This window comes from Saccopteryx bilineata, chromosome 7 (assembly GCF_036850765.1).
Source record: "Saccopteryx bilineata isolate mSacBil1 chromosome 7, mSacBil1_pri_phased_curated, whole genome shotgun sequence".
NCBI lineage: Eukaryota > Metazoa > Chordata > Mammalia > Chiroptera > Emballonuridae > Saccopteryx > Saccopteryx bilineata.
Window position 1 is genome coordinate 81,882,002 of NC_089496.1, and position 26,564 is coordinate 81,908,565.

The 26,564-nt window shown below is 40.3% G+C and overlaps 1 protein-coding gene across 3 annotated transcripts in view; it reads left to right on the forward strand.

Moving 5' to 3' along the window:
- TBC1D12 (TBC1 domain family member 12) overlaps positions 1 to 26,564 on the forward strand; it is a 100,059-nt gene that overhangs the window by 24,270 nt on the left and 49,225 nt on the right. For 2 of the 3 annotated variants that reach the window (XM_066238790.1, XM_066238789.1), the window contains exon 2: positions 6,668 to 6,791. In XM_066238790.1, coding sequence (XP_066094887.1) covers positions 6,668 to 6,791 — 124 coding nt within the window. Of the gene's footprint in view, positions 1 to 6,667; positions 6,792 to 11,758; positions 11,796 to 26,564 lie in introns of all 3 variants that reach the window. The other variant, XM_066238791.1, reaches the window with a different exon arrangement.

The following is a 26,564-nucleotide window of genomic DNA, read 5'->3' on the forward strand; positions in this document are numbered from 1 at the left end:
CCATGCTGTGCAGAAACTGCAGTGTATCCTATGACGGAGTTCACACTGTTCTATATAGACAACTTGCCACTAATCTGGAAAAAACAGATCCAGTAGTTAAACAGCTATTTACGGAATGGTAGCCCCAATACACTAGGTAAGGAGGTCCATTAGTAATAAATATTTCTCAATATATAATTAAATATTGTTTTGTGATTAATCACTATGTTTAAATTATGTTTGATTTGTAGCAATGAGAATACGTAATGCATATCAGGTATTTACATTCCAAATCATAACTGTAGCAAAATTACAGTTATGAAGTAGCCACCAAAATTATTTTTTGGTTTGGGGTCACCGCAACAAGAGGAACTGTATTGCGGGGTCACGGCATTAGAAAGGTTGAGAACCACTGCTATAACTGGTAAGACATACTTGCTGACATGAACATAGGAGGAAGAAGAAATACATTATATTTTTGAAGTGTTTAAATGAACACTATCAAGAGGCCTTTTGGCAATGTGTAGGATGAAAGAAAATGGATAGTTGTGAAGCTCTTACATCTTGATTGTTCTGTGGAGGACATGAACAAGATAAGTGTGATTGGGAGAAAAAGGAACTGCTCAAACACTGAGTTAGTGGTATGACCTTGGGAAGTGGTTCATGAACTTTTCTTGGCAGCAGTGGGGTGGCACATTAAATCCTTGGAGAATTTGATGAAAGCTCTAGATAGCTACCTAAGAAAAATGTTTATAAACACACTTTTTAATTCACAATGTGCCTATAGTTTGAGGAGGCTTATGGACCTCCACTAGCCCATTCATGTAGGTTTGTTGATTGTTGATGAAGGACCTTTGACCTGGTTGCCCTCTAAAGTTCCTGGCAGCTCTAAAATACTTTTCAAAAAATATAACCTTTACTTTCAGCATTGAAATTCTGTTTTTTGATAAAGAGTAAATGATACTTGCCTAGCCAGGCGGTGGCGCAGTGGATAGAGCGTCGGATTGGGATGCAGAGGACCCAGGTTTGAGACCCCGAGGTCGCCAGCTTGAGTGCGGGCTCATCTGGTTTGAGCAAAAGCTCACCAGCTTGGACCCAAGATCGCTGGCTCCAACAAGGGGTACTCGGTCTGCTGAAGGCCCGTGGTCGATGCACATATGAGAAAGCAATCAATGAATAACTAAGGTGTTGCAATGCACAATGAAAAACTAATGATTGATGCCTCTCATCTCTCTCCATTCCTGTCTGTCTGTCCCTGTCTATCCCTTGTGTGACTCACTCTCTCTCTGTAAAAAAAAAAAAAAAAAAAAAAAAAAAGAGTAAATGATACTTAATTCTGTCCTTTTTTGATAGTTTTGATATATGAAAATACTTATGTTAGTCGAGTAGTATATATAAGTAAATATCTATATTATTTTTTAATTATTAGGATTTTTAATAATGACAAAGAAAAGAGCCAGAGCTAGACCCAGGCTGTGGCGCAGTGGATAGAGCATAGGACTGGGATGTGGAGGACCCAGGTTCGAGACCCCGAGGTCACCAGCTTGAGCGCGGGCTCATCTGGTTTGAGCAAAGCTCACTGTCTTGGACCCAAGGTTGCTGGCTTGAGTAAGAGGTTACTTGGTCTGCTGAAGGCCCGTGGTCAAGGTACATATGAGAAAGCAATCAATGAGCAACTAAAGTGTTGCAACAAAAAACTGATGATTGATGCTTCTCATCTCTCTCCATTCCTATCTGTCTGTCCCTCTCTCTGACTCTCTCTCTGTCTCTGTAAAAAAAAAAAAAAAAAGAGAGAAGAGCCAGAAATAGCCTGGCCTGACCAGGCGGTGGCACAGTGGATGGAGTGTCAGACTGGGACGTGAAGGACCCAGGTTCGAAACCCCAAGGTCGCTGGATTGAGAGCTGGCTCATCTGTTTGGAGCACAGTTTACCAGCTTGAACCCAAGGTCGCTGGCTTGAGCAAGGGGTCACTCAGTTTCTGTAGCCCCTGGTCAAGGCACATATGAGAAAGCAATCAGTGAACTAGGATGCTGCAACAAAGAATTGATGCTTCTCATCTCTCTCCCTTCCTGTCTGTCTATCCCTGCCTGTCCCTCTCTCTCTGTCTCTATCACCAAAACAAACAAACAAAAAAAACCCAGAAAAAGCCTGACCTGGGGTGGTACAGTGGAAAAGCATTGACCTGTAACACTAAGGTTGCAGGTTTGAAACCCTGGGCTTGCCTAGCCAAGGCACATATGGAAGTTGATGCTTCCTGCTCCTCTCCCCACTTCTCTCTCTCTCTCTCCTCCCCTCCCTTTCTCTCCTCTTTCTCAAATGAATAAAGTCTTAAAAAAAATAAGCAAAAAAAAAAAAAAAAGCCTGAAAAAGAAAATTCTTAAAATTAAAAAAAACTTATCTGCAAAAAAAGTGGATTTTTTTTTGTGTGTGTGTATAGTCAGCTGGAAGTCTTTTTCAAGTAAAAAATGATTGAGGTTTGGAAAAAATGTTAGTAATCTTTATGCCAGATCTTTAATCCAGATTACTCAAGAGTAGCCAAAGTACTGCATTTTAAAGAAACAATACTTCTTTGAATTAATTATGTAGTCAACTATGACATTCCATGATCACTAGATAATGTTTTCTCTTTGGCCTTTTCTTATACTTTGGGGAACTTAGTACAAAGTTCAGGAAGTTGATGTGTTTTCAACAATCCCAACTTCTGAGACAGTTTGAAGATCAGGTCATAATTTCTCTTTTTTTTAAAACCGATTTTACTCTTGATTGAAGTACGATTTTTTTTTCCTATTTGAAAAGTTATTCTGACCTCCTTTTTAATGTACAATACAGTTCCATTTAAGTGATGATCAGAATTTATCTAATGAATCTAAAAATGTAGTCAAGATGTAAACGTTAGGCAAAAACTGTTATGTTTTGTCTTTGGCTAGAGCTGAGATTGTTGGCAGTAAGAAGAATCAGAATTATGCAGCCAGTTTTCTATAGTGTCAAATTACAGTCTGAGGAACTATGGAATTTACATGGCTTTGTCTTGGTTTTTAAGTGGGTTTGCCAGTTCTTAAAGTCCCAACCATTGGAGATTCAGCTATGTTAGAAATCATGAACAGAGAGCTTACATGGTGTAAATAAATTTTGCCGCTTTAGGTTAGCTTTATCCTTGAGTCAAGTACAGTAGACAGGTAGTCTGACTCACTTATATCTTATATAACTCTGTGTGATAAAAGAAATCTTAGAGTCCTGGCCAGATAGTTTGGTTGGTTAGAGCACTGTCCCAAAGTGCAGAGGTTGCCGGTTCAATTCCCAGTCAGGGCACATATAGGAATAGATAGATGTTTCTGTCTCTCTCTCTCTCTCCCCCCCTCTATTTCTCCCCTCTCTCCCCGTCTCTACACCCCGTTCTCACCCCTTCTCTCCCCCTTTCTTTCTCACTAAAATTAAGAAATTGAATTTTTTTTTAATTGCCAAAAAGAAACACCCAGAATGTGAAGCAAATATTAACAGGTAGTAACAATCAAGAGTCATTCATTCATCAAACTTTAATATTAGAGAGTCCACTAAAGGAGAAGGCTAGGGCATATTTTCTCCTCCCTTTTTTCTCTTAGTCCCCACATCAGTTTTTGCTTGGTGTGCCTTTTTCTTTTATATGTTTCAGCAATATAGAAACATTGAACTGCTGTTCTCAGCTGCTGCAACAGATTTTCTTTATTACTTTTTGCTAAAAAAGAGTGGACATAAAGTAGTGGAGAGAATGGAAGATGGTGCCTTTTGTCTCTATGCATGTCATGTATAGATAGTTGTGTATTCTGAACATAGAATAAATTTAATGGAGGAAAAATGGATTACCATTGCCAATCCCTGTTTTCTATATATTATATTTACTGACAAAATGAGTTACAGAATGAGAAAGGGAAAACAAACCCAAACTAGACAACACATTTTTAAATATTTCCAGCATATCTGAAACAATAAGATACTTTACAGCTTACAAAAAACTTAACTATTGGGGTTTAGGACAACCAGTAAATAACACCTCCTACCTGACCAGGCAGTGATGCAGTGGATAGAGTGTTGGACTGGGATTCCAAGGACCCAGGTTCGAGACCCCGAGGTCTCCAGCTTGAGCGCGGGCTCATCTGGTTTGAGCAAAAGCTCACTAGCTTAGACCCAAGGTCACTATCTTGAGCAAGGAGTTACTCGGTCTGCTGAAGGCCCGTGGTCAAGGCACATATGAGAAATCAATCAATGAACAACTAAGGTGTCGCAATGTGCAACAAAATACTAATGATTGATGCTTCTCATCTCTCCGTTCCTGTCTGTCTGTCCCTGTCTATCCCTCTCTCTTGCCTCTGTAAAAAATAACTAAATAAATAAAATAACACCTCTTGATCATCTGAGTTTAGAATTAGTAGGAAGAAAAGCATGGGATACAGACAAATGGGACTTCAGAATATCAGCCTTAATACTGATGAAATCTGGATTGAAAGACATCCTTTGGCAGCAGTGGACCTCCTAATGCTTCACCTGATTTAAATTTATCCAGCTAATTTCTAGCACAGCAAGGCCTTTCCTGTGGGAATCAGGGACAGGGGTACAGAGGAAGCTAATTTAGCCTGATGTTAGGAAAGCAGAACAAACTGAATTCTCTCTGCTGTTAGCAGTATCTGTCACTAAATTTCAGCTCCACAAGTGGAGATGAATAAGGGGGCAGAGAGAAACTAGGAGTGTTGTTCCCTTTTGCCCCTCCCTCAGAACTAGAAGAATGCAGAGTAAGAATGACGCTCTCCCCCAGCATTGCCATATACATCTCATTCATATAATCAAAGCTCTACCTTTGGAATCCAGGAGAAAAGAATTGTCTTCTTTCGTGTTTGGTTGCTTGAAGACATTTGGTTTATTTTGCTTAAGAAGCCTTTAGTGTTGATTTAAATTTAAGAGATTTGAATATCTTGGAGAATAGGAAAAAGGGAAGTGTATGTGTGTGCGCGCCTGTGCGTGGGTGTGCGCACACATCTGTCAATTCCAGTCACTTTGTAGCTGATTCATTCAAAGCAAATATACTGCTCACAAAAATTAGGGGATATTTCAAAATGAATATGAAGTGATAAAAGAAAGAAGCATTTGATTTGCTTTATTAAAAAATAACATCATAAAAGCAAATGACAAGTCAAAGGAAGTTGTTTGGTTATGCAAATGAGGTGCAAAACCAACTTTTACTTCATTGGTGAAAATGCACTATACAAAAGGCTGAAAGTACTGGAGTATTTGCACATTCCCTGATCTTGAAAGTGCATTTTGAAATATCCTCTAATTTTTGTGAGCAGTATATTTACATTTTATTTATAGCTGTCTTTCCAGTTTATTTATCTCTCTAATGTCTCTTTTGATGACTCTTCTACCATTTATAACCATTTATTCTATTTGAATCTTGTTAGTCTAACAGTAAGTTGTATTAGTAGTAGAAATAATTTCATTTTAAATCATTTTATGTAGCCCTGGCTGGTTGGCTCAGCGGTAGAGCATCGGCCTGGCGTGTGAAAGTCCTGGGTTCGGTTCCTGGCCAGGGCACACAGGAGAACCGTCCATCTGCTTCTCCACCCTTCCTCCTCTCCTTCCTCTCTATCTCTCTCTTCCCCTCCCACAACCAAAAGCTCCATTGGAGCAAAGTTGGCCCAGGCACTGAGGATGGCTCCATGGCCTCTGCCTCAGGTGATAGAATGGCTTCAATAGCAGCGGAGCAGCGCCCTAGAGGAGCTGAGCATCACCCCCTAGTGGGCATGCCAAGTGGATCCTGGTCGGGCGCATGTGGGAGGCTGTCTGTCCCCCACCCCTTCCCCACTCCTGCTTTTCACTTCAAAAAAATACAAAAAAAAAAAGTCATTTGCTGTTACGGCTCTGGCTGGTTGGCTTAGTGGTAGAGAATCGGCCTAGCATGTGGATGTCCCGGGTTTGATCCCCAGTCAGGCACACAGGAGAAGCCCCCATCTGCTTTTCCATCTGTCCCCATCTCACTTCTCTCTGTCTCTGTCTCTTTCTCTCCTGCAGCCATGGCTTGATTGGTTTGAGCAAGTTGGTCCTGGGTGCTGAGGATGGCTCCCTGGAGCTTTTGCCTCAGGTGCTAAAAATAGCTTGGTTGCAAGCATGGACCCCAAATGGGCAGAACATTGCCAGTAGGAGGCTTCCTGGGTGGATCCTGATTGGAGTGCATGTGGGAGTCTGTCTCTCTATCTCCCCTACTCTTAAATAAATAATTAAATAAATAAATGAATGAATTTTGTGTTTGTCTTAGAAATAAACATACTTTAAAAATTATTATTGCCTGACCAGGCGGTGACACATGGATAGAGCGTCGGACTTGGATGCGGAGGACCCAGGTTTGAAACCCGGAGGTCGCCAGCTTGAGTGCAGGCTCATCTGCTTTGAGCAAGGCTCACCGGCTTGAGCCCAAGGTTGCTGCCCTGAGCAAGGGGTCATTTGGTCTGCTGTAGCCCCTCAGGGCACATATGAGAAAGCAATCAATGAACAGCTAAAGTGCCTCAACCATGAGTTGATGCTTCTCATCTCTCTCCCTTCCTGTTTGTCCCTATCTGTCCCTCTCTCTGTCTCTGTCACACACACAAAAATAAAATAAATAATTATTAAGTAGTTTTCTGAGTAGCCAAAACACAATTCATGTAACTTTTCTGTGTTTCAGAAACCTTTTTCCAAAAAGGACAAAGGAACTCAAATCAGTTGTCCATAGTGCTCCTGGTTGGAAATTATTTGGTAAAGTCCCTCCCAGAGAGAATCTTCAGAAAACTTCCAAAATTATTCAGCAGGTAAGTACTAATATAGCAATGTGGTTTGTCTTAGCTTGTCAAATACTTTTATTTCTTGAAACTTAACCATATCCTACTTTCATTCATATTTTTGAACATATAAAATTTTGAGATTATAGATGTTTGTAGTAATCTTAACCTATTTTTTAAAAACATGACATATATTTTTAGTTATCTTTTATGCTGTGAAAATTTTTAAATACTGTATTTCCCCATGTGTAAGACACACTTTTATCTGAAAAATTTGGTGTCTAAAAACTGGATGCATCATACAGTGGTTGTAGATTTTTTTACTTGCATTTCCTGCTTTTTCACGCTTGTTTTTATGCTCGTTGTTGAAGACAGTGATTTGTCATCAGACACAGATGAGGACAAGCTAATGGATGGGATTTTTTTTGGTTTGTTTTTGTTTTGTACCTTTCCGAAGCCGGAAACGGGGAGGCAGTCAGACAGACTGCATGCGCCCGATCGGGATCCACCTGGCATGCCCACCAGGGGGCAAGGCTCTGCCCATCTGGGGCGTCACTCTGCCACAATCAGAGCCATTCTAGCGCCTGAGGCAGAGGCCACAGAACCATCCCCAGCGCCCGGGCCAACCTTGCTCCAGTGGAGCCCCAGCTGCGAGAGGAGAAGAGAGAGACAGAGAGGAAGGAGAGGGGAGGGGTAGAGAAGCAAATGGGCGCTTCTCTTATGTGCCCTGGCCGGGAATCGAACCTGGGACTCCTGCACGCCAGGCCGATGCTCTACCACTGAGCCATCCGGCCATGGCCTGGATGGGAGTTTTGACAGTGATGAGTTGTATGAATTTTATGATGAAATAAACTTGAGTTCAATAACTTTATGTAATACATTTGTTTTCAAATTTCGGACCCCAAAATTAAGGTGTCTTATACATGGGATTGTCTTATACATGGGGAAATACGGTAGAACATTGATTTTTGTTTCTTAGTTATTCTTTGGGTAGCTCTTTTGTTGTTAACTCTCACCACATACTTGGACTTATAATTGAACATGGTAACACGTGCCACTCATTTGCCAGTGGCACATATTTAATGGATATGGGTAGTTGTGAATTTATGAAACAGTAAAAAGCAAAAACTGAGTAGATTTTGAGGTTGACTCTTTCCTTGGTTACTTTTCTGATGTTCTGCCTAAACCAAGAATTTTGTGAGATGGGTGGGTATATAATCTGTTTTAGTAATTTAGGAGCTAATTCTTCTAATTTGAGGTTTTAAGGAATTTCAGATCTTATTTGGCTCCTGAACTTGTCAGTAGTTGTAGATCAGTGAGGTCTACGACCATACCATGCTGAAAACGCCCAACCTCATCTGATCTCTGTAGATCAGTGAGACTGATAAGCAAGAGTTGATCAATTTGTAGCATTTTCAAGTTAGGAGAACTTATTGCTCAGAGGGAGGTATAAAATAAATTTTCTGTTTCTCTGCTTCCCAGTTGTAGTTTATCAGGTTTAACACAACCAGCATCATGAAAATAATCACATTAAGGCAATGATCATTATTCAAATTGGAAAAATATATCTTCCTTTAAGGATTTAGTAGTATTTTTTTTCTTTTTATTGCTCAGAAGAAAAACTGATTTGTAATTAAAATATTGACTAGTTTAAATAGTTGTTGGTAGTTAAAACTATGCTGAGTCCCAGGCTGTGGGCTCAGGTACCCCATGTGCTGCAGCTAATTGGGGGGGACCACGGAAACTCAGTGATACTGCACATCTGTCAGTTATGGTACACACTGTGAGCTTGTGGAGTATGCAATTTCAATGACATGGCACTGTATTCTTTTCTGTGGTATCATATCTTTGTGTTCTGTGGTATCATATCTTTGTGAGTCTGGTTTTTCTAGGTTGTTCTGTTAAAAATCAGGTACTGCCCTAAAATCAGTGTGAAACAGTAAAAGAGGGTGGTGGTGTCCAATCTGATTTCAGATTTTGTGAAATTGTACAACGCACAACAGGTATACACGCCCAATTAGTAATTCATTATAGCTATTTAAGAGTGAAATAAAACTTTTTTATGTATATTGTTTTTTCAAATGCCTGCTTAGTGTTAGGACATAAGCCCTATTAAATTGTTGGATATAACTACTGTAGTTATTAAATAAACAGAACGATTAGGTATTTTTGTTGATTTGGGGGGCACAATGGAAAAATTACTGAGATACTAATGCCACTGCTAACTGAGAAAGCTTGGGAATTTTTGCTATCTCAGCATCTTAAGTTTTAACTATTTTTTTTGGTAAAGTTTGAAAGGAATGTCTCCTGTCTAGAGTTTTCCAGAAGACCAAGTTCGCCCTCTAGAGGCAAAACAGTGATCTTGCTATTAAAGATTTGTATTCCTACTCTGTGGTAGTTTACCTTAAATATGCATGTGCATATATCTTTATGTAAACTATATATATCTTTATAAACCAACATTTTGCAATATCTTACCATAAGTATCTAAATAAATTACTAGGTAGATAATTACCTGTTTATTGATATTTGTATACCTTTAATCTGCTGTTTTTCTTTTGGAAAGCCAGATTCTCTTTCTTTTTTATATATATTGTGTGAAAATATGATGACTTGTCAAGAAAAGGACAGTTCTGCCCTGGCTGGTTGGCTCAGCGGTAGAGCGTCGGCCTGGCGTGCGGGGGACCCGGGTTCGATTCCCGGCCAGGGCACATAGGAGAAGCGCCCATTTGCTTCTCCACTCCCCCCCCCCCTTCCTTCCTCTCTGTCTCTCTCTTCCCCTCCCACAGCCAAGGCTCCATTGGAGCAAAGATGGCCCGGGCGCTGGGGATGGCTCCTTGGCCTCTGCCCCAGGCGCTAGAGTGGCTCTGGTTGCGGCAGAGCGATGCTCCGGAGGGGCAGAGCATCGCCCCCTGGTGGGCAGAGCGTTGCCCCTGGTGGGCGTGCCGGGTGGATCCCGGTCGGGCGCATGCGGGAGTCTGTCTGACTGTCTCTCCCCATTTCCAGCTTCAGAAAAATACAAAAAAAAAAAAGGACAGTTCTTATTTTGATAAGGGAAGAAGGAGTAGAGTTGAAATGCAGTTGCTGTCCTCTACAGCCCCTTCTCTGTTTTTTTATAGGTGGTGATTTCTCCCAGCTACTACTTTTAATTTTTGAACTTCCCAGTTGTGTGTAGATACTAGTGTATTTTGGTGTCTTTTTCATGAGTCTTTGGGGGAGGTGTGATGGATGGTGAAATTGTTCCTCTGACCCTTTCCTACCTTTAAAATATGCATCTCTTTCATTATGTGATGGGACATGTTTCTGCCTCTCCCTTTCTGCTTTCTCTTTCCCTACTTCCCTGGGTGTCCTCTGCTCCCCATTTGTCTAACTTTGCTGTCCTCTTCCTTGCGGTTGTCATTTTCAAGGAGGGCATGATTTTCTTTTATTAGTAATAGTACATTTACAACTTTGTGTCTCTGTTTCCACCAGCAACATTTTTTTAACAGACCTGACTTTTAAACTAAAATATCATGAATATAAAACTGTTTTTGAGATCCTTTACCACATACCCATTTCAAATGTATATTTGGAGTCAGAAATTTAAAAAATGAAGATATTTCCAGTAAAGCCTTGAAGAACGTTAGGACACATCTGTCATATTTTAAGGTAGGGTCTTAAGTTATTAAGGCTGTAGAAAATGAAGGTAGCTAGTAATTCTAGTATAAATCTGCCTGTGCTCACTGTAAATGAGCAGTGCTAGCCCTGGCCTGTTAGCTCAGTTGGTTGGAGCATCATCCTAAAACAACAAGGTTGTGGGTTCAATCTTTGGTCAGGACACATATGGGAAGCAACCAATGAATGCACAACTAAGTGGAACAACAAAATGAATGCTTCATCCCCACCCTCCCCTCTGCCCTCCCCCTCTCTCCTTCTACCACTCTCCCTTCTTCCCTCTCCCTGTCTTCTAAAATAAAAAATAGTGAGCAGTGCTAAAAGTACTGTGGAAAAAGAAAATCCTTTGAGCTTTCTAAACATGCCTTCCTTGTTTGTTTTTTTTAATTTATTCTTTTTTTGTTTGTTTGTTTTAGAGAGGAGAGAGAGAGACAGAGAGAGAGCAAGGAGAGAGAGACAGAGAGAGAGAGAAGGGGGGGAGGAGCTGGAAGCATCAACTCCCATATGTGCCTTGACCAGGCAAAGCCCAGGGTTTCAAACCGGTGACCTCAGCATTTCCAGGTCGACGCTTTATCCACTGCGCCACCACAGGTCAGGTCCTTCCTTGGTTTTTGAGTGACAAAACAGTAAGCTTTATTAGGAGTGTAGAGTACTACTGTTATTTTTTAGGATTATTATTTTTTAAAGCAGATATTCAGAAAGTAGTTGCCATATTTTTAAGTATGAGTATAATTATGTTGTTGGTCCAGGCTTTTTTTTTAATGAAAAGATATCCATAAGGTTATAATCTAATTATATAGGAAAGTAAGGTTTGATTTATAAACTTTTTTCTCTATTAATTATTAAACAAATAACATTATATTCTCTCTATAAAACATAAAACATTATAGGAAGATATATTTCATTTCATTTTTCCTTCACATTATTTTTAGGTCTTTTAAATTTTATTTTTTGTGTGGAAAACACAATTATTTTTACATGTGTATGTTTTTATATATATGATACATTTTTCTGTAACATTTCAAAAAGAAAATGTGTATATATAATTTTTTTGTTTTGCTTTATTTTACTTTACATGTGCACCTATAGCTTTTCAGAGATACATGATGTTCATAAGTGAAAGGTAATTTGTAGGTTAAATATTTTTTAAATTGTATTCTTATAGTAAATTTTATTAAAGATTTAATCAATTTTAGCTCTATGTTAACAGTAAAGAAACAAATCATTTTAGTATAAAAGTCAAACTGATTGAAGTTTGGCATCTCACTTGACATTTCCCAAATCACATGAATGAATATTCATAATGTTATTTTATGAGAATTATTACATGTGTTCTCTTGCAGGTGTGAAATTCCTGCTTGTGGCCTTTTGAACCAGTTGGTGAGCCATGTTAAAAATTGTATCTATTTATAAATAGTATTTCAGTTATATTATAGTTCAATTGACCTAAATTTTTGTTTTTTCTAAATTAATAGGCTTATACTTGAATATAGCTATATATAGTTTGACCTATGACCTCCAAAATGCAAGTGAGAATAGTTACAAATGAACCATGTTATGTATAATTGTAACAGGATTGCATACCACAGATTGACTATATATGCCTTATTAATGTCAAACTGACAACCAAAATAATCTTTTTTTTTTTTGACTAGGCACTGTTTTTATATTGGCATCTTTAGTGAGAAAATGAGATTGCAGTACTTAGATGGTGTTTCAAGTTTTTCATTATTCATGTTTTTTTCTGAGTGAAGTTTTAAAAACTTCAGTTACTGAATCACTTTCATATAACTTTTGACAAGCAAGGAAAAATTGTTTTAAGACGCTAAACTGATTTCTTAATCTGAGCACTTTAACTTGTATAACAGTTGAATAGGTCACTCTCTTCAAATAACTTTGCTTTAGAAATTTTTCTATAGGAACAATAACATAGAAAGGACATGAATACATGTGCTTTGTAAACATTAACAAAATATATATGTTGAAAGTATTAAAGCTTAATTTTTTGGTTACTAACTTTATTGATAGTGTAGCATTAGAACTTTGGCAGCTTAGGCTTAAATATAGATATCTTTGTTGTAAAATTTGACTGAATACTGCAAAAAAAAATTAACTCCCTTCATTGTTGTTAAATTGTAGAGGGCTATATATACTATGTTCAGAATTTATATATATACGTGTGTGTGTGTGTGTGTGTATTTTTTTTTTTTTTCTGAAGCTGGAAACGGGGAGGCAGTCAGATAGACTCCCGCACGCGCCCGACTGGGATCCACCCGGCACGCCCACCAGGGGGCGATGCTCTGCCCATCCGGGGCCAGTCTAGCGCCTGAGGCAGAGGCCATGGAGCCATCCTCAGCGCCGGGGCCAACTTTGCTCCAATGGAGCCTTGGCTGTGGGAGGGGAAGAGAGAGACAGAGAGGAAGGAGAGGGGGAGGGGTGGAGAAGCAGATGGGCACTTCTCCTGTGTGCCCTGGCCGGGAATCAAACTTGGGACTTCTGCACGCTGACGCTCTACCACTGAGCCAACCGGCCAGTGCCCAGAATTTATATTTTTATTTATATATATATATATATATATATATATTTTTTTTTTTTTTTTTTTTTTTTTTTTTTTTTTTTTCATTTTTCTGAAGCTGGAAACAGGGAGAGACAGTCAGACAGACTCCTGCATGCGCCCGACCGGGATCCACCCGGCACGCCCACCAGGGGCGGTGCTCTGCCCCCCAGGGGGCGATGCTCTGCCCATCCTGGGCGTCACCATATTGCGACCAGAGCCACTCTAGCGCCTGAGGCAGAGGCCACAGAGCCATGCCCAGCGCCCTGGCCATCTTTGCTCCAATGGAGCCTTGGCTGCGGGAGGGGAAGAGAGAGACAGAGAGGAAAGCGCGGCGGAGGGGTGGAGAAGCAAATGGGCGCTTCTCCTATGTGCCCTGGCCGGGAATCGAACCCGGGTCCTCCGCACGCTAGGCCGACGCTCTACCGCTGAGCCAACCGGCCAGGGCTTATTTATATTTTTTTAAGTGAGAGGAGGGGAGGTAGAGAGACTGACTCGTGTATGCGCCCTGATCAGGATCCACCCGGCAGCCCCCATCTGGGGCTGATGCTCAAATCACCTGAGCTGTCCTCAGCGCCTGGGGCTGATGCTTGAACCAGTCACTCGAACCAGTCGAACTACTGGCTGGTGAGAGGGAAAGAGAGATAAGGGGAGGAAGAAGGGGGAGAGAAGCAGATTGTCACTTCTCATGTGTGCTCTGACCAGAGATTGAACCCCAGATTTCTGCGTGCCCAGGCGATGCTCTAGCCACTGAGCCAACCAGCCAGAGCCCAGAATTTATTTTTGAAAAGTCTAAAAATGTTACACCCTTGCATGTTTATTTTCACCTTTATTTACCTAATATATTGTGACCTTGAAAGGGTAGTGAGTAACTACCTTTGCAGCTGCATGTGTTCTTTATTTGTAATTCATGATATATTACTGTCTTTGTGAGAATAAATTGATTTTAGAAAAGTTAATTTGTGAGTTCTGGAGATTGAGGGAGAAATTCATAACATCTTTGGGCCTGAGCTTCTGGGAGAGGGAAGAAGTACAAACCTTAAGAGAGAAACTTAAATTAGTTAAACTAAAAGAGTAAAAAGTTCTTAAATTGAATAGGGTAGGATTTGGGGGGAAATTTTTTTTTTCTGTTATCAGAGACAGAGTTGGAAAGTTGCAGTTTGAAAATACTCTAAGTACCCATTATTTGATTCCATAAATATGGTTTGAGTATCAAAGTCATAGTAAAAGTTGTATTCATTCTATCTTTATGTCAGACTTATATATTATGTTAGGCTTCAAATTAGACTGAACAAAATTGTGCTAATAACTTTGCTGTAAGTTTGCTATATACACTTCTGTATGCCAGAGGGGTATGAAATTCTTTGCCTCAAGGTTTCGATGAAGATTGAATTATCGGATGGTTTTTTCTCCTAATTCACTGATCCTGGAAGAAAATTTAGAATTGATAAAGATATCATAATTCGGTTAACCCCCCTCTACTGCAAGCATAATGGTTTCTCTGGTTCTTGGATCAAGTTAAAGAAGAGAACCTCTTTATCATGAGCAGACACTGTCTTGAGGTGGTAGAAATGTCCACATGTGGAGTTCTTTGACTCCTGAAATATTATTCTGTCTATAAACTGTTTACAGCATTTAAAAATATGAGAGTTTAATTAATAATTGTGGGTTTAACATTAACTCCTTTCGGAGGAGTGTTCTCAGTGTCCACTGAAACTAAAACTTGAGTCACTGTATGTATATCAGGCTATTTTGGTTTTCATATTATTATTGGAAGAGAAACTCCTATTCTATTCTTTATTCTCCTCAGTTTTATTTCACTTCTTTCAGAAGATATTCAAAGACTCCTGCCACCCTCCCTTTGAACCCATAATGGTTTTCTGTTTGTTTGTTTTTAATTTATTGATTAATTTTACAGAGACAGAGGAAGGGAGGGACAGAGAGAGAGAGAGAGGCACTCATTTGTGTTCCACTTAGTGCATTCCTGTATGTGCCCTGACTGGGGATCAAACTCACAACCTTGGTGTTACAGGACAACACTGATCGACTGAGCTACACGGCCAGGGGTGAACCCATAGTTTGATCTTTCTCCCTTTCCTTTATAGTACATTTTTCTGGTAGATCTCTTTAGCTGCAGACCACAAGGCTTCAGAATGTGGTAACAAACTTGATGCCTTTTCTCTAGCAGAAATTGAAAGACAAAATGCTTGAATTGACCCTAGATTCTCCTCTAAGATCGTCTGGCTTTCATTTCAATGAGTGTATAATTTGTTCAGCATATATTAATTTTACTTTTAAGATTTTATTTATTGCCCTGGCCAGATAGCTTGGTTGGTTGGAGCATTGTCCCAAAGCACAGAGGATGCTGGTTTGATCCCCAGTCAAGGTTCTTGTCTCTTTCCTGCTCTCTCCCTTCCTTTCTCTAAAATGAATAAAACATTAAATAAAGATTTTATTTATAGATTTTAGAGAGAAGAGAGAGAAAGGGTCAGGGGAGCAGGAAGCATCATCTTGTAGTAGTTGCTTATTGTATGTTCCTTGACCAGGCAAGCCCGGGGTTTTGAACTGGCGACCTCAGCATTCCAGGTTGACACCTGATCCACTGCGCCACCACAGGCTCAACATACATTTCCTGTGTATAATACAGTAGTCATGGTTCAGGTTCTTGGGATATAAATAAATATGAGTACTAGCCTTTGAATTATTTCATTATGATTGTGTGTAGAGGAGAGGTGGAGAGGTTCATATATAATTTTAATTAATGTGGTGAGTGCTGTAGTTGAGTTTTGGACAAAGTATGAAAGTACAGATGAATGATTAATTCTGTTTGGATATGACATGTGACTTATGTTGTGAAGTGCACTAAGTAGTAGTTCACCAAGTAGATAAAGTGGGGAAAATCATTCCAGAAAGAGGAAATTGAATGAACAATCCAGAAATGCACAAGATTTATGTAGTTAGTAAGCTAACATTTCAGAGATGTAGAGTAGATGGTCAAGGGGTTATTAGCCACAAGAATTAGAGAGGTGGGTTTTATAGGAAATACTATAAAATAAGGCAGTGTGACATTAAATTTATATATTAGAAAGGTAATTCTGGAGGCATTATACAAGCTATATTAGAAAAGGGTGAGTTTGCATGTGAGGACATTAAGATTTATTGTAGTAGTCTGATTCTGGTTCCCAAACACAGTGGATTACTTAGGGAATGTGTTAAGTATACAGATCCCTTGGTCATATACCACGTTGGGTTCTTATTGTCAATTGTGTGTTTTTCAATTCTTATGTTTCTAGTTGGTTCTTTTTCAAATCTACTATATCACTTTTTACAGTTTACAGTTCCCTGCTGAAATTTCAAGCTTGGCCTTTGTCTTCTTAAAACATAGTAAGTATAGTTGTTTCCTAGCCTGTGTCTGATCATTTCAGTGTCTGGAAATTCTGTAGGTCTCTTTATATCGAATATTATTTATGATAGTTTTTGTTAGCAGATGATGTTTTGTCTCTGCATGTGTCTAGTTACCTTTGCTTGCATGTGTAAAAAACAATTTGAAGGCTAAGGTGATGCCATCCTTCAGAGATTTGAATTTGTATCTCTTAGGTCCCTGATTGGCACTAGTTATATCAGTTTTTCACCTATCCAGATGAAGCAAAGCTCAGATAATCTCTGTTTTAGCCATTTTTCTTACTAAGTTGTAAAAGTCTTTTTGATTTTTAAACCAACTTTACATTCCTGGGATAAATTCCATTTAATTGTCATTATTATCCATGTTGAATGTTGATGGTTTCAATTTGCATGTGTGTCTATTTAAATTAATGAACTTTATTTTTAGGGAAGTTCTAGATTCACAGCAAAATTGAGCAGAAAGTACAGAGTTTCTATATACCCGTTGTCCCCACACTCCCACAACCTCCTCCACACAGTGTGGTACATTTGTTACAATCAGAGAACCTACATTGTTACATCATTATCACCCAGAATCCATAGTTTACAGAAGAGTTCACTCTTTGTGCTGTACGTTCTATGGGGTTTTGATGAATGTATAATGATATGTATCTACCATTATAGTATCATAGAATCATTTCATTACCCTAAAAATCCTATCTGCTCCACCTATTTATCCTTCCCTACACCCATAATCCAAGGCAACCAATTATCTTTTTACTGGTTCCATATAGTTTTGCCTTTTCCAGAATGTTAAGTAGTTGGAATAATATAGTATATAGCCTTTTCATATTGGCTTTTTCCACTTAGCAATATGCAGCAATATGCATTTGTTTCCTTTCTGTCTTTTTATGGCTTGGTAGCTCATTTCTTTTTAGTATTGAGTAATATTTTAATGTTTTGATGTACCACAGTTCATTTATCCATTCACATCCTGAAGTACATCTTGGTTGCTTCTAAGTTTTGAATAAATCTGGCCTGGTCTGTGGTGGGGCAGTGTATAGATTGTAGACCTGTAATGCAGAGGTTGCTGGTTTGAAGCCCTGGGCTTGGCCAGTCAAGGTACATACAAATGATCAATGAACAACTAAAGTGAAGCAACTATGAATTGATACTTCTCATCCCTCCCATCTCTGTAAAATCAAGAAATACTTTAAAATAAATAAATATCTGCTACAGACATTCATATGCAGGTTTTCTTGTCATACAAGCTTTTATTTCTCTTGGATAAATACCAACGAGTCTGATTACTGGATCAGATGGTAAGAGGATGTTTTAGTTTTGTAAGAAACAGCCAAACTCTTTTTCAAAGTGGCTGTACCATTTTGCATTTCCACCAGCAATGTGTAAGAGTCCCTGTTGTTCCACATCCTGACCAGCATTTGGTGTTTGGGATTTGACCATTCTAATAGATATGAAGTAGTGTCTCATTGTTTTAATTTGCAATTTCCTGTTAACATATGAAGTTCAGAACATCTTTTCATATGTTTCATATATTTACTTGTCATCTATATATCTTCTTTAGTGAGATATCTCTTCAGATCTTTTGCCATTTTTTAATTAGATTGTTTATTTTCCTATAACAATAAGAACGACTCAATAGACTTTTAGGAGTTCTTTGTATAACTTATATAGCAGTCCTTTATCAATGTATACTTGCAGGTATTTCCTCCCACTTTGTGGCTTGTCCTTTCATTCTCTTAAGTGTCTTTCATAGAGCTGAAGTTTTGTGGAGTTTTTTTTTTTTTTTTGTCTTTTTCTGAAGTTGGAAATGGGGAAGCAGTCAGACAGACTCCCACAGGCACCCAACTGGGATCCACCGGCATGCCCACCAGGGGGCGATGCTCTGCCCATCTGTGGTGTTGCTCTGTTGCAACCAGGGCCATTCTAGCACCTGAGGCAGAGGCCATGGAGCCATCCTCAGCGCCCGGGCCAACTTTGCTCCAATGGAGCCTTGGCTGCGGGAGGAGAAGAGAGAGACAGAGAGGAAGGAGAGGGGGAGGGGTGGAGAAGCAGATGGTTGCTTCTCCTGTGTGCCCTGGCCGGGAATTGAACCTGGGACTCCTGCACTCCAGGCCAACGCTCTACCACTGAGCCAACTGGCCAGGGCCAGAGCTGAAGTTTTTAATTTTAATAAAGTCCTGCTTCTCAATTATTTCTTTCATGGATAATGCCTTTGGTGTTATATCTAAATGCATTCATTATCATACCATAGGTCATCTAAATTTTCTCCTATCTTATTTTCTAGTATAGGTTTTTTTATTTTACATTTCAATTGTTGAGTTAATTTTCATCAAGAGTGTAAGATCTGTCTAGATTTATTTTTTTCTATGTAGATGTTCAGCATTCAGCACCACCATTTGTTGAAAAGATTGTCTTTGATCCGTCCTGTTGCTTTTGCTTTTTTATCAAAGATCAATTTGACTATATTTGTGTGGGCCTATTTATGGGCTGTCTATTCTGTTCTATTGATCTGTTTTATCAATACTGCACTGTCTTTATTTAATACCACACTGTCTTAATTACTGTAGTTTTATAGTAAGTATTAATACCAGGTAATGTTTGTCTTCCAACTTTATTCTCCTTAAGTTTTGGGTTTGTTATTCTGGGTCTTTTTTCTCTGCATATAAATTTTATTCTATTTTTTTTACTTTTTTTTTTTTTTTTTCCATTTTTCTGAAGCTGGAAACGGGGAGGCAGTCAGACAGACTCCTGCATGCACTCGACCGGGATCCACCCGGCATGCCCACCAGGGGGCGATGCTCTGTCCATCTGGGGCGTCACTCTGTTGCATCCAGAGCCATTCTAGCGCCTGTGAGGCAGAAGCCATGGAGCCATCCTCAGTGCTCAGGCCAACTTTGTTCCAATGGAGCCTCGGCTGCAGGAGGGGAAGAGAAAGACCGAGAGGAAGGAGAGGGGGAGGGGTGGAGAAGCAGATGGGCGCTTCTCCTGTGTGCCCTGGCTGGGAATCGAATCCGGGATTCCTGCACGCCAGGCCGACGCTCTACCACTGAGCCAACCAGCCAGAGCCTACTTATTTTTTTAAGATTTTATTTATTGATTTTTACAGAAAGAGGAGGTATGGGTGAAAAGTATCAACTCATAATTGCTTCACTTTAGTTGTCCATTGCTTGCTTGTCATATGTGCCTTGACTGGGCAAGGCTATGGTTTCGAATTAGAGACCTCAGTGTTCCAGGTCAAAGCTCTGTGCCACCACAGGCCAGGCTGCATATAAATTTTAGAATCATTTTGTCAGTATCCACAAAATAACTTGCTGGGATTTTGATTGGGATTGTGTTGAAGTTGTAGATAAATTTGGGAAGAACTGACATCTTGGCAGTACTGACTCTGTCCACGAACATGGAATATCTTTCATTTATTTAGTTCTTTGATATCTTTTTTCCCCCATTGATTTGAGAGGGAAAGAGAGAGGAAGGGAGGGGGGAGAAGAGAAAAAGAGAGAAAGAGAAGCATCAACTCGTTCCACTTAGTTCTATTTAGTTGTATACTCATTGGTCACTTCTCATATATACCCTGACTTGGGATTGAACCCATGACCTTGGTGCTCAGGGATAACTCTATCCATTGAGCCACCCAGCCAGGGGCTCTTCTTTGATATCTTTTGTTAGAGTTTTATCATTTTCCTCATGTAGATCTTGTTCATACTGTATTACATTTATACTTTAGTATTTCTTTTGGATACTAATGTAAATATTAATTGGTTTTAAATTTCAAATTCCATTTGTTCATTGCTGATATGTAGGAAAGTGATTGACTTTCCTTGTGTCATGCAACCTTGCTATACCATATTTCCCCATGTATAAGATGCACCCTTTCCCAAAAAATTGAGGGTCTAAAAACTGAGTGCGTCTTGTACAGTGGTTGTAGATGTTTTTACTTGCTTTTTCACTCAGATGAGGAGTTGTATGAATTTTATGATAAATAAAACTTTAGTTCAATAACTTTATGTAATACTTTTTTTTTTTCCTTCAAATTTTGGGCCCCAAAATTAAGGTGCTTCTTATACATGGGAGCATCTTATACATGGAGGAATACAGTAATTGCTTATTCATTCCAGGAATTTCTGTTTGTTTTGTCTATTCTTTTGGATTTTCTGCAGAGACAACCATGGCATTTGCAAACAGTTTTATTTCTTCCTTCTCAATCACTATAACTTTTATTTCCTTTTATATTCCTTTCTCTTATTATATCAGCTAGGACTTCCTATAGGATGTTGACAGGCATTGGTAGGAGGGGCCATTCTTGCCTTATTCTTTTTTTTTTTTTTTTAGTGAAGGTGAGAGAGACAGACAGGAAGAGAGAGATATGAGAAGCATCAACTTGTAGTTGTGGGACTTTAGTTGTTCATTGATTGCTTTCTCATATGTGCCTTGACCATGGGACTCCAGCTGAGCCAGTGACCCTTTGCTCAAACCAATGACCTTGGACTCAAATGGTGAACTTGGACTTTAAGCCAGCAACCTTTGGGCTCAAGCCAGCGACCCTGGAGTCATGTTGATGAACCTACACTCATGCTGGCGACCCAGCTCTCAAGCTGGTGAGCTTGTACTCAAGCCAGATGAGCCTGCACTCAAGCTGGGTTTCAAACATGGGTCTACAGCATCCCAGGTCAATGCTCTATCCGCTGCATTGCCACTGGTCAGGTGCTCTGGTAATAATTCTTATTATGAAGTTGTCTGACTTTAATTTAGCCACTGCAGCTTGCTTTCTCTTATTGTTTGCATGATAATTGTTTTTTTTTTCTTCCTTTACTTTTTATTAGTCTTTATATTTAAAGTACGGTAGGTTTTTTTTGTATACAGCATATATTTGGGTCTTTGGTATGCAGCTTAATACCCTCTGCTGTCATTATCAATGTGACTCCATTTAAATTTACCATCTTGCACCTGACCAAGTGGTGGCCCAGTGGATAGAGCATCAGACTAGGACACAGAGGACACAGGTTTGAAACCCCGTGGTCGCTGGCTTGAGTGCAGGCTCATTTGGCATGAGTGCGAGTACATCAGCTTGAGCATGAAGTCACTGGCTTGAGCCCAAGGTTACTGGCTTGAGCAAGGGGTCAGTTGCTCTTCTCACCTTTCTTCCTTCCTGTCTGTCCCTCTCTGTGTCTGTCTCCAAAAAAAAATTTTTTTTTTTTTTACCATCTTGCTATTCCTTTTCAAATTGTTCCATCTGGTCTTTTTTTTTTTTTTTTCCTGACTTCGTTTGGATTAAATGAGTATTTTTAGCACTCTATTTTATCTCTACTATTAGCTTATTAGATATTCTTTGTTTTAGATCAGGGGTCCCCAAACTACGGCCCGCGGGCCGCATGTGGCCCTCTGAGGCCATTTATCTGGCCCCCGCCGCACTTCCGAAAGGGGCACCTCTTTCACTGGTGGTCAGTGAGAGGAGCACAGGATGCATCCGCAAAGCGCGGCATCGCTCACGTACAGTACTACTTCCGGTGACGCGGGAAGCACGCGTCCTGGCTCCGGAAATGCGTCATATCACTTGTTACGGCTAGCAGTGACAAATATGGAACCGGACATTGACCATCTCATTAGCCAAAAGCAGGCCCATAGTTCCCATTGAAATACTGGTCAGTTTGTTGATTTAAATTTACTTGTTTTTTATTTTAAGTATTGTATTTGTTCCGGTTTTGTTTTTTTACTTTAAAATAAGATATGTGCAGTGTGCATAGGGATTTGTTCATAGTTTTTTTTTTTATAGTCCAGCCCTCCAGCGGTCTGAGGGACAGTGAACTGGCCCCCTGTGTAAAAGTTTGGGGACCCCTGTTTTAGATTTTAGTGGTTGCTCTTGGTCAATAGTTCTCAAATGTGTACTTTCACAACTCCTTTGGATCTTAGCTATTATTAAGGACCTCGGAGAACTTTTTATGGTAATTATTAATCATTACTATACCTCAAGCTAAAACTAAAATATTGAACTATTCATTTAAAATAATAAAATCAGCCTGACCTGTGGTGGCGCAGTGGATAAAGCATTGACCTGAAACTCCAAAGTCGCTGGTTGGAAACCCTGGGCTTGCGCCTGGTCAGGCACAGATGGGAATTGATGCTTCCTGCTCCTCACCTCTCTCTCTCTCTCTCTCTCTCTCTCTTTCTCTTTCTCTCTCCTCTATCTCTAAAAATGAATAAATAAAATCTAAAAATAAAATAATAACATATTAGTATAAGTAGTATGTATATTTATTAAGTATATTTAGAAAACTATTTAAAAAAAACAACTGGTGGGGCCTGACCTGTGGTGGCGCAGTGGATAAAGCGTTGACCTGGAACGCTGAGGTCGCCAGTTCGAAATCCTGGGCTTGCCCAGTTAAGGCACATATGGGAGTTGATGCTTCCTGCCTCTCCCCCCCTTCTCTAAAATGAATAAATAAAAACCTTAAAAAAAAAAAACTGGTGGGAACAGTGTCATTGTTTTATATTTTTGTATATTTCTTTAATGGTTGGCTTAATAAAAGAAATTTGGATTATTGTATCTCTGCATTCATTTTCTTTTTACATAGTGCTTTAATTTAAATATGTGAAGAAAATTTGGCTCATTAAAATATGTAGCCTGACCTGTGGTGGCGCAGTGGATAAAGTGTCGACCTGGAAATGCTGAGGTCGCCGGTTCGAAACCCTGGGCTTGCCTGGTCAAGGCACATATGGGAGTTGATGCTTCCAGCTCCTCCCCCCTTCTCTGTCTCTCTCTCCTCTCTAAAAAAATAATAAATAAAATTAAAAAAAAAAAAGCCTGACCTGTGGTGGCGCAGTGGATAAAGCGTCGACCTGGAATGCTGAGGTCGCCGGTTCAAAACCCTGAGCCTGCCTGGTCAAGGCACATATGGGAGTTGATGCTTCCTGCTCCTCCCCCCTTTCTCTCTCTCTCTCCTCTAAAATGAATAAATAAATAAATAATGCTCACACTGGCTTAATTGAGTCATTTCTATAAAAAAAAAATGTAGATAGTAGAGGGAAGACATTTTAATAGCCTTTTAAAATATATAATTGTGGATATTCTTCTTTGACACCACTCTAAAACTCATAAAAGTTATACTATGGAATCTGAAATATTATAACTTTGTTATATTAAAATCCATTGGTCTCTCGCACTTTGAATGGATGATTTTATCCCTCCATGGTTTTGCATTGATCATTTAGAAAATATTGGTTCACCACATATAGCTTATTAAAATGTAACATGTTGCAGTAATATCACCACTAATTTTAGCTGAAAAGTTTAAGTATTGGACACTTTCAAACATATGATGGCTTTTACTGGTTTTGCAGACTTTAATTTTCACTTGAAAAGTTGACTTTTTATTATTGGAAACAATTACTTTTTTTTTTTTTTTTAGTGAGAGAGACAGAGAGAAAGGGACAAATACGAATAGATAGGCCGGAAGGGAGAGAGATGAGAAGCATCAGTTCTTTGTTGTGTCATCTTAGTTGTTCATTGATTGCTTTTTCATATGTGCCTCGACCAAGGGGGCTCCAGAAGAGCAACTGACCCCTTGCTCAAGCCAGCAACCTTAGACTTCAAGCCAGCAACCTTTGGGCTTAAGCCAGTGTGACTCTGAGGTCTTGTCTATGATCCCATGCTCAAGCTGTCACCCTGTGCTCAAGCCAGATGAGCCTGCACTCAAGCCAGCAACATCAGAATTTTTAATCTGGGTCCTTTGCATCCCAGGCCAACGCTCTATACACTGCGCCACCACCTGGTCAGGCAGGAAACAATTACTTTTAATTGCTTTTTTATAAATCACTCCTTTTTTGTTTTTATAATAAACTTTTTATGTTGAAATAACTTTCAATTTATGGAAAGGTTGAAAAGAAAATACAGTGTTCCTGTGTGCTACTCATTCAGTTTTCCCTTCTGGTTGTTCACCAACCTAGAAGTGCTTCATTAAACATAATTGATTGATTATCCGTGAATACCTCAACCTCTAGCACCTATCTCCTCTCCAGAGGTCAGAGAGTGGAGCTGAAAGTGCCAGCCCTCCAATCATAGTATTGGTCTCCCTGTAACAAGCCCCCTCCTGAGGGTATCTGGTAGTCTGCACCACCAGTCAAGACACTTATCATTTCAAGGCAGAGACCAAATACATACTTTTTTTTTTTTTTCCGAAGTTGGAAACGGGGAGGCAGTCAGACAGACTCCCACATGCGCCCAACCAGGATCCACCCGGCTTGTCCACCAGGGGGCGTCGCTCTGCCGCAATCAGAGTCATTCTAGCGCCTGAGGCAGAGGCCGAAGAGCCATCCTCAGCGCCTGGCTAAACTTTGCTCCAATGGAGCCTTGGCTGTGGGAGGGGAAGAGAGAGACAGAGGGGAAGGAGAGGGGGAGGGGTGGAGAAGCAGATGGGCGCTTCTTCTGTGCCCTGGCGGGGAATCGAAGCCAGGACTCCCGCATGCCAGGCCGACGCTCTACCACTGAGCCAACTGGCCAGGGCCCAAATACATATTTCTTATGTCATGTACTCTCTTTAGGTTTGTCTGATGACTTCTCCATGACTTGACTGAGACTTTTGGGAGAAATACCATGGAGGTGAAGTGCCCATTTTGTCTAAATTTGAGAAAATGTCTTCCATTACTCATGTCCAAATAACTATAGTCTGCTGTCAGTTTTTCTTTTAAGTAAAAATAATGTCCATGGCCTGACCTGTGGTGGCGCAGTGGATAAAGCGTCGACCTGGAAATGCTGAGGTCGCCGGTTCGAAACCCTGGGCTTGCCTGGTCAAGACACATATGGGAGTTGATGCTTCCAGCTCCTCCCCCCTGTCTCTCCTCTCTCTCTCTCTCTCTCCTCTCTAAAATGAATAAATTTAAAAAAAAAAAACACAAAGCGGGAAAATCTGTGGCACTGATTAAAATTAAAGTGTATATACTGAAATTTCTTTAAAAAAAAAATAGTGTCCATGATCAAAAGGTTGTCCAGTTCACCACTCCGATAATTACATAAATGCTTTTTGTCTAGCCAAACATTGTACTTCGGTGTACAGCAGAAGTTCCTTATGTATAATTCTCCTTTTGACACATAGCACACTAAAAAGATGTTTACCCATAAGTCTACATTTAATATAATTAATAATTTTTACTGTTTCTTTTTTTTTTAAGGTGAGAGGGGGCATATAGTGAAACAGACTCTCATATGTGCCCTGACCAGGATCCACCCAGCAACCCCATTTGGGGCTGATGCTCAAGTACAGAGCTATATATTTTTAGCACTTGAGGCTGATGTGCTCAGACCAACCAAGTTATCCTTAGTGCCTGCAACCACACTTGAACCAGTTGAGCCACTGGCTGCAGGAGAGGGAAGATGGGAAGAAGCAGATGGTTGCTTCTCCTGTGTGCCCTAGGAATTGAACATGGATGTCCATATAGCCGAGCTGATGCTCTGTCCACTGAGCCACCAGCTGGGGCCTTTTACTGTTTCATTGTAGCTCTTCCCCCTCATTTTTCTTTTATTAGAAAGTTTATAGCCCTGGCCGGTTGGCTCAGCAGTAGAGCGTCGGCCTGGTGTGCGGGGGACCTGGGTTCGATTCCCGGCCAGGGCACATAGGAGAAGCACCCATTTGCTTCTCCACCCCCCCCCCCTTCCTCTCTGTCTCTCTCTTCCCCTCCCGCAGCCAAGGCTCCATTGGAGCAAAGATGGCCCAGGCGCTGGGGATGGCTCCTTGGCCCCTGCCCCAGGCGCTAGAGTGGCTCTGGTCGAGGCAGAGCGACGCCCCAGAGGGGCAGAGCATCGCCCCCTGGTGGGCAGAGCATCGCCCCTGGTGGGCGTGCCGGGTGGATCCCGGTCGGGTGCATGCGGGAGTCTGACTGTCTCTCCCCGTTTCCAGCTTCAGAAAAATACAAAAAAAAAAATTTTTTTTTCAAATGACTTTTATATTTTTATAAAGTTTTATATTTATCCATATTTACTATTTTTGGTGCTTTTCATTTGTTTTGTGTACAGCAGGGGTCCCCAAACTAGGCCCGCGGGCCACATGCGGCCCCCTGAGGCCATCTATCCGGCCCCCACCGCACTTCCGGAAGGGGCACCTCTTTCATTGGTGGTCAGTGAGAGGAGCATAGTTCCCATTGAAATACTGGTCAGTTTGTTGATTTAAATTTACTTGGTCTTTATTTTAAATATTGTATTT